General features: G+C 42.0%; 1 protein-coding gene across 1 annotated transcript in view; it reads left to right on the top strand.

Moving 5' to 3' along the window:
* Positions 1-5,472: 5,472 nt before the first annotated feature.
* The window catches only part of suclg1 (succinate-CoA ligase GDP/ADP-forming subunit alph), an 85,560-nt gene continuing 81,719 nt past the window's right edge, over positions 5,473-9,313 (top strand). Inside the window, exon 1 of the mRNA XM_048539420.2 lies at positions 5,473-5,582. Coding sequence (XP_048395377.1) covers positions 5,549-5,582 — 34 coding nt within the window. The 5' untranslated portion in view covers positions 5,473-5,548. The remainder of the gene's footprint in view (positions 5,583-9,313) is intronic.

Here is a 9,313-nt window from a genome sequence, read left to right as displayed (position 1 = left end):
TTTTGTTCTTTGCCTCCTCATTGAATACTTTTTAAGATCGAGGTAAATCAGTTCCAGTTGAGCAGAGGTATCGAGCCTCATTGGAGTTAGATGGCAATGTGGAATTTGAATCATAAGGAGATCTAATTGAATGGCAGAGCATGTTTGATGGGCAGAATGGCCTACATGTACTCCTATTTCTTATGGTCATTTATTTGTGTTACGAATCTAATATGAACATCTGGGAATTCCATTGTTGGGAGTACTTCTAAGCACCGGGTAAAGTCATGTTATCATCTTAGCAAGAATGCTGAGTTGGACATTAATTATTGGCTTTGCCAGTTGTACCCCTACCTGGAGACAGGGGAGGGGAGATGAAAAGGGGTAGGGTGATTGGAGTAAGTGTTGGTCCTTTCACTGCTCTGATTGGGGTAATATTCCTTCAGTCCTCCGTGACAATGAGCGACAAACGGGTGCGTTCCTTTCTTACATGCTGTCCTGATAAGTGGCCCATATCTTTTCTCTCTCCAGATAGATAGTGTCAGAGAGGAGAATGAACTTGCTCTGAACAACGCTCGTTGGGCTCTCTTTGAAGTTCATTAGGCAATAACCCAACGTTTGAAATCATCCGCAAAAGTCCTGAACTCTGGGTTTCAGTCAGAGATCAGAGGGTTTGGACCACAGGATTAAAACCTCAAATGCCTGGCTAACTTTAAAACTGACCCCCCTCCTACTCCTTTCATAGCCATGACCCCACTAAGCCTCCTTCCTGCAAGGAATGCTTAAATGTTTCCCTGAACTCCTTTCCCTACTGACATGATCCACTGTACCCCCTCACATACTTGCACTCAAAAGCCTTACTGAGCAATCTGCCATGCAGCTCCTGTTCCCATTGCCTTACACACATCTCATTCTTCAGGAGCTGTTGAAGTGGCTTTGGATTTTTAAAATATTTTACTTGTGGTAATAGGGCTGTTGTGCCCATTTAAAGGAGCAGGCAGCTTTTGGTCTGCAACACTACTGTTTTTCCTTTATTTGTTTGTGGGATAAGGGTGTTGCTGGCTAGTCTGCACTTATTGCCCATCCCTAATTACCCAGAGAGTAGTTCAGAGTCAACCACATTGCTGTGGGTCTGGAGTCACATGTAGGCCAGATCAGGTAAGGATGGCAGTTTGCTTCCCTAAAGGACATTAGTGAACCAGATGGGCTTTTCCAGCAATTGAAAATGGATTCACAGTCATCATTAGACTGTTAATTCCAGATATGTATTGAATTCAAATCCACCATCTGCTGTGGCAGGATTTGAACCCAGGTTCCTCAGAACGTAGTCTGGGTCTCTGGATTAACAGTTCAGTGACAATACCACTAGGCCATCACCAACCCCCACCCCCACAGTTCAGGTGACAAATAATAGTTGAGAAATGAGGCAGCTGATATAAATTTCCCAGATACCCAGAGCAATCTCCTAAAGAAGGAAACATTCCAGGTGTAATCTTGTCGTTGCCAATCTGCCTGTTGCAGATGTAACTTGTCCATTACTGCACCAGTACGAGTAATAATGTTCGAGGGAGATGGGCTTGAATTCCCATCGTGATAGTTAGTGATTTTTTAAAAAAAATTTGCTTGTGAAATGTGGATGTCACTGACTGTGCTAGCATTTTATTACCCACCCTTAATTATAGCCCATTGTTTGGAGAGGTGATAGCGGTATTACTGTGAGTAATGTCCTGGAGACCGGGGTTCAAAGGTTTGAATCCTGCCAAGCTAGATGGTGGAGTTTGAATTCAATGAATTAAGAGTCTAACGATGACCATGAATCCATTGTCATTTGTCAGGGAAAAATAAACCTGGTTTACTAAAATGCTGTAGGGAAGGAAGCGGCCATCCTTACCTGATCTGGCCTCCAGACCGACAGCAACATGGTTGATTCTTCAACTGCCCTCTGGGATGGGAAATAAATACTGGTTTAGCCAGCAATGCCTTCATCCTGTGAATGAATAATTTTTAAAACGTTGCTGTTGAGAAGCTGAACAGTTTGTGGTGAGTCCAGTTGTGTTTCAGGTCAACAGTAACACCCAGGTTGTTAATTGGAGTATGGAATTCAGCAATGCTAATCCCAATGAAAGTGGAGCAGTACTGGTTAGCTTATTTTTCTTATTTGAGATTGTTATGGCCTGGCATTTATAGGGCATGAATGTTATTGCCACATTTGCAACTGAGCCTGTGTGTTCTCTGGCTCTTGTCTTTTTGACATGGACCGCTTCAGTTTCTGATGAGGAATGAATAATGCTGAACATTCCCACTTCTAACCTTCTGATAGATAGAACTTTCAATTTTTAATTCCAGATTTTTACTTTTTTTTTTACAAAAGCAAAAGTAATAATGACAGCTGCCAATGGTTGTGAAAATCCCCCACCTGGTTGATGAATTCCTTTCTAGGGAAGGAAATCTACCATCTCCAGATCGACAGCAAATAAGATTAGTTCAGCTTAAGATATCTGCTCAGCGTGGATGGAGTTGGACTGGTCTGTGCTGTATGACTCTATGATTGTTGCTGTAAGTGGTTGAGGCCAAAATATTGAGTGCTTTCAAGTAGAAGTTCGAGACCAGAAGATATGGGGGAAAAAGCAGGAACAGGAGACTGAGTTGAATGATCAGCCACAATTGAATCAAATGGCAGAATGGCCTACTCCTGCTTTTATTTTCTATGTTTCTGTTTTAAGGGTAAAACGAATGAACTAGCCCCCTTTCTTGATCATCCTTATGGTTGGTTGGTTGGTTGCAACAAAATTAATTTGAAAAGGGCCCTTTCTTTTGTGGATATCTTTCTCCCAGGCCCAAATCAATGTATAATTTGAAAGGAGCCAATTCATGAAGGCTTTCTTGAGTTAACAAAGAGTGAGTTCATTAATCGTTCTGTAGGGGAAGAATAAGTAACACAACACTCAGATCAGAAATAAGTGGTGAGATAAAAGTATTTTTAAAAAATGTATGAGTGAACAGTTAAGCATTGCTGTCATTGGAGTGGAGGTTACCAATAATGGATGTTGCCTTCATGATTCTTAGTTTTGCAGAACGGTTGAGATTCTGTAACTCTGATTCCGTTTGACCATGAGTGAATTCCAGCATTTGAGTTGAGAGAGAGTGTCTTTTTAGACTCATAGCACCCCTACGGCTGGAAACAGGCCATTCTGTCCATAGAGTCCATATTGACCCGCCCCTTACCCTATCATCTTGGTCTTATGAGGAAACGACAGCTGCAGTTCACTCGGAAGTCAATCTAAGTCTTTGCAACTCCCTAGGAACTTGACCACAGAATTACACATTGATACACAATGGAAGGAAGTTTCTTGGCCCACCTTTTTTTCACTGGCTCCCCATAAATATTCCTAAGGCAGAGGTAGATAGATTCTTGATTACCAGGGGGATGAAAGATGATGGGGGGGGCGGGGGGAGGGGTAGAGGAGGTGGGGTTGTGCACTACAAGAATGTTGAGTTAAGATTAAAATTTAAATTAAAATTAGTGTTAAGGGATCAGATGGAGAGGAATTTATTAAGTGTGTACAAGAAAATTTTATCAAACACTATGTGAATGTACCTACTTGGGGCATAATTCTATTAGTTTTAAAATAGTTTTGGAAAAGGATGAACCTGATCTAAAAGTCAGAATTCTAAATCGGAGGAAGGACAATTTTGACGGTAGATGGAAAAACACAAACGTAATCTGCAGGGGTTTCTTGTTGAGCAGGATTTTGTCAGTCCCTCGTTACCTTTGTAATCACAAGAGATCACAGTCCAGTCAGTTTGAGATAACAAGGTGTACAGCAGGCCAAGCAGCATCAGAGGAGCCGGAAAGCTGATGTTTCGGGTCTGGACCCTTCTTCAGAAAACCCTTCTAAATAGTGTTGGACAGTGAAGGGACTTGAGAACTGGTTGGTGGTGCAATTTTATTGGATGTCTGCAGGTGGAGCTATTGGGATTATAGGTTTTTGTGAACAGTACCTTCAGAGTTAGCAAGGTAAATATACACACTGTTCTTGTGTTTTGATCATTTGAATTTATGAAATGCATTCCTTCACTCCTGTCAGGTTGTGACTCTTCACACAAATCCCAAACATAATCCACGGCAAACTCCAGCCTTGTGAAAGACTTCCCTTCTCAATATATTTGGCAAAAGTTTAACCCACTCTCCAAGTTTTCTTGCTGTCCACCTTATTGAGAGTGACATGATGCCAGTACAAACTTAGCCAACATGACAACCTACCCAGGATGATAAACAGAATTACAGAATTATTATGAGAGAAATAGTAGGAACTATCGATGCTAGTGAATCTGAGATAACAAGGTGTAGAGCTGGATGAACACAGCAGGCCAGGCAGCATCAGAGGAGCAGGATGTTTCAGGTCTGGATCCTTCTTCAGAAAAATGGTGAAGAGTTGGTTTTCAGGCAAGCATACCAAATGCCTTCTATTTACCTGCGGCTCCACTTTCAAGGATTGTTCAGCAACACACCCCAGGACATTACCATTAAGTGTATAAGTCCTGCCCTGATTTACCTTTCCAAAATGCAGCAGTGCACATTTATCTAAATTAAACCTCATCTGCCACTCCTCAGCCCATTGGCCCATCTGATCAAGGTCCTTTTGAACTCTGAGATGACCTTCTTCGCTGTTGACTACACCTCCAATTTTGGTATCATCTGAAAACTTACTAACTATACCTCCTATGTTCACATCCAAATCATTTATATAAATGACAAAAAGCAGTAGTCCCAGCACCAATCTTATTTTCATTCATATTTTTGAAATAGAAAAATGGACATTTAGCAGAAACTTTTATCCACAATGATTTTCAATATTTGTTGCTGTACCTCATTCAAAAGCTAAACAAATGCAAACATAAAAGTTTTGGGCATGGTTTGCAACCTTCAGACCCCAGAGAACATTGTTACTGGACCAAGTACCTCACGTGGGGATTGATTAGGGGCAGAGCTGGTAAATGGAACACACTGCATTTGCACAATACATTGTAAACAAACGATGTCTCAGGTTTGGTTGCAATGTTTTTGTAATTTCTTCTATGCAACTTGTATTGTCTCCTCTTAAGCATCCCAGATTGCAAAGAGCATTGAAAATTGGGAGGGAAGGATAACATTTAAAACAACTTCTGTTTGTCCTCATACACAAGGTTCAACTTATTTCATTTCCTCCACTCTTTACAGATGTTGACAGACCTGTTGTGCCATTAACACACAAGTACAGAAAGGCTCTTGACCCAGCAACGAGAGAACTACATCTCCCAGAAGCCCAGTCGAACGCGAAGCCCGCTCCACCTTATTTAGGCAACATCGTCGATCGCCCAATTTGTAAAAAAAGGAAGAAACACACCAATAACGTTAAATTCGAATCAAAAGAAGATCGAACATTGAGTGTGTAAAATTGGTTGCTGTGTGACGTGTGTACTGGCGAAGATTTGGCCTCGGTTTTGGGTTCAGGCAGAAAGGGCAGCTGTCGGCTCGGGGGCCTGGTGGGTTGTCATTGGGTGAGTGACCGCCGCTTGCAGGGAGACGATGGCGCATCGTGGGCTATGGATGCGTCTCCTCCGTGAGTATTGGACAGTGCACGGCGCTCCGAGACTAGTGCAGACGGCGCTTCACCCCAGCCCAAAGCCAACACGGCTCCGGAGGTGGTCACCTCTCCCGACAGCGCGATTTGCGTGCTTGACAGAGAAGCCTCAGTTTGTAGGCCGTAGGGTGACCTTTAACCCCTGGACTCAGAGCCTCAGTTGGGGAGGGCTTGGGCTGTTCTTCACCACTCAGTGCTGCAAAGTCATGGTTTTCCCTTTACCTTCTCCATTACTGATTGTCACTAAAACCATAAAATGCATGCAACTATCTTTTATTTTGTGCTAGGAGGACTTTTTTAAAAAATGTAGTTTTTGTGTATGCCTTGAAATTTAGAAAACTCGGGGTGGATTGAATTACGTTCTCACTTAGAGTCAGTAATGCACTTTTGAGGTGTAGTTGCCATCGTGATGCAGGAAACTAGACAGCCAGTTTGCAAACAACAAGCTGGTGCAAATAATATCACAATAATCACTTTATCTGTTTGGGTGATGTTGGTTTGAAGGATAAAGTATTGGTCAGGACTCCAACGATAACTCCCTTGCTGTTTTTTGTAATTGTACTGTAGGATCTTTCAGTCACATTTTTGTTCGCTGTCTCATTTGAAAGAGTGGTCGAAGTTTGAGATTCTTGCACCTCAAGTAGGGCGGGTGACTGAGGTGTCAGTGGGTGAACACTTTTAGGGTCAGTGCCTATAATTCTGTTAGTTTTAAAATAGTATGGAAAAGGATAGAGGTGTTAATAATAAAAGTTAAAGTTACAAATTGGAGGAAGGTCAATTTTGATGGTATTAGGCAAGAATTTCCAAAGTTTATTAGAGGTGGACATTCACAGGTGAAGGGAGGGCTGGAAAATGTGAAACCTTCAAAAAATGTGATAACAAGAGCCCAGTCAAATGAGATAACAAGAGTATAGACAACAAGTGAATCCCTAGAAGAGTACAAAGGCAGTAGGAGTATACTTAAGAGGGCGATCGGGAGGACAGAACGGGGACATGAGATAGCTTTGGCAAATAGGGTTAAAGAGAATCCAAGGGGATTCTACACATGCCTTAAGGACAAAAAAGTAAGAAGGGAGAGAATAGGGCCCCTTAAGCATCCGTTGTGATGGATTGCCTCACTTCCTGGTTTCACTCCACTATGGAGGAAATCTGGAAGTGAGGAAATCGATTGCAATGGACCCCAGAGTTTAAAAACCAGGCGGGAAAACACACTGACGCTTCATCGGTGGCTGCACAGAGGATGTTACCTAGCATGGTAACGAAACGTCTGCGGAACAACAAACAAGCTTGGCGAGCCAACCAACCTCAAGTGAAGAAGGTGTTTGGTATGGTTGCCTTTATTGGTTAGTGTATTGAGTATAGGCCTTGGGAGGTTGTTTTGTGGCTGCACAGGAGATTGGTTAGTTCACTTTCGGAATACTGCATGCAATTCCATTCTCCCTGCTATAGGAAGGATGTTGTGAAACTTGAAAGGGTTCAGAAAAGATTTACAAGGATGTAGCCAGGTTGGAAAGTTTGAACTGCAAGGAGAGGCTGGATAGGCTGGGGCTATTTTTTCTTGGGGAATTGGAGTCTGTGAGGTGATCTTTTATAGAGGTTTATAAAATCATAAATGACATGGACATGGCCAATAGGCATGGTCTTTTCAGGTTCAAGGTGAGAGGGGAAATATTTAAAGTGGATCCAAGGGGCAACGTTTTCACAAGTGAGGGTGGTGGGGTATGGAATGAACTGCCAGATGAAGTGGTGGAGGCTGGTGCAATTACAACACTTAAAAGGCATCTGGATGGGTACATGCATAAGAAAGGTTTAGATGGATACAGGCCAAATGCTGGCAAATGGGACGAGATTAATTTAGGATATCTGGTCAGCATGGACGTCTTGGATTGAAGGGTCTGTTTCTCTGCTGTACAGCTGTATGACAATGACTCTGGCAACTGAAGCTTGTTCAACTGAGAGTTTTAAATCTGACATTGTCATTCTCGTTTAATGAAAATGTATTAAATGACATGTTGTAAAGGCATGGAGTTGGGTGTTACGAGATCAGGCACAATCTCACTGAATAGTGGAAGAAACTTGAAAAGCTAAATGGTTGCTTCTGATTCTTAGCTATGCCTTTGGTGGAGGGGTATTTGAGTATTCGCAGTGTACTTCATTGCCCCTTCCTTAACTTTGACATTTGATATCTGAACAAAGTTCACCGCATATGTACTCAGTATGCATCATCGGTTAGTGTATATTGCATAAATCATTGTATTGGCAGGACTCATGGAGACAACTGTTAATAAAACATACAGCGTGTATGCTGTACAATCAGATACAGAGAGGAGGTTCTGTTGAAAATTGTATAAGCACTAGTTCTGAACTTCAGCAGGGACATGAAGGCATTTGAATGGATTTCGAAAAGATATTCAAGATGGTTACAGGGATGAGGCACAACAGTTGAAGATAGACTGGAGAAGTTGGAACAGTTTTGTTTAACGACGACAACAGTTAGAGGAAATGTGGTGGCATTTGAAGTGTTCTGTCAGCTCTGATCATGTTGAATGGTGGAGAAAGCGTGACAGGTTGGATAGCTTACTCCTGTTCCATAGCCATTGAGGTATTCAAAATCATGAGGGTCCCTGGACAGAATAAATAGGGAAAAGGTTTCCACTCATGAAATAATTATGAATAAGGTAGCACAGATTTAAAGGAACCAGTTTAAAGAAAAAGAAGCAAAGACGAGATGAGCTAAAATGGCTTAATGCAACAAGTCATAGATTTGTTAAGGCCTGGAATACACTGCCTGAGCGTGTGGTGGAGGCAAATTTAAAATCGAGATGTTAAGGAGACAGGATGATTATCTGAAGAGGCAGAATATGCAGGATTTGGGGAGAAGTCAGGCCAAATGACATCTGATGAGTTGATTATTTGGAAAGCTGGTGATATATAATGGCCTAAATGCTTGCCTTTTGAGTTGTCGCAATTTTCATATAATGGCAAATGCTTTTGTGCACTATTTTGTTTGTGGTGATTTCTTTTTGTTAGAAAAACTGTTTAAAATTGTGTAATGTGGCAGATTAATTAACAGCCTCAGAATCTTGGACTCATATAGCATAGAAACAGACCCTTCGGCCCAACCAGCCCATGCTGGACATAATCCCAAACTAAACTAGTCCCACCTGCTTGCTCCTGCCCATATCCTTCCAAACATTTCCTATTCATGTATCCATCCAAATGCCTTTTAAACATTATAATTGCACCCACATCCACCACTTCCCCAGGATGTACATTTCACACGTGAGCCACCTTCTATGTTAAAAAATAATTACCTCGTCTAATACTGAGATACAGGCTACTAGACTAGGTGGGATTGAGGTTCACAAGGAAGAGGTATTAGAAATCCGACAGAGTGTGAAGATAGATAAGCCCCCTGGGCCGGATGGGATTTATCCTAGGATCCTCTGGGAAGCCAGGGAGGAGATTGCCGAGCCTTTGGCATTGATCTTTAACTCGTCATTGTCTACAGGAATAGTGCCAGATGACTGGAGGATAGCAAATGTGGTTCTCCTGTTTACGAAGGGGAGTAGAGACAACCCTGGTAATTATAGACCAGTGAGCCTTACCTCAGTTGTTGGTAAAGTGTTGGAAAAGGTTAGAAGGGATAGGATTTATAATCATCTAGAAAAGAATAAAATGAATAGGGATAGTCAGCACGGTTTTGTGAA

This window comes from Stegostoma tigrinum, chromosome 1 (genome assembly GCF_030684315.1).
Source record: "Stegostoma tigrinum isolate sSteTig4 chromosome 1, sSteTig4.hap1, whole genome shotgun sequence".
Taxonomy (NCBI): Eukaryota; Metazoa; Chordata; class Chondrichthyes; order Orectolobiformes; family Stegostomatidae; genus Stegostoma; species Stegostoma tigrinum.
This window is presented reverse-complemented; position numbering and strand designations above follow the sequence as displayed.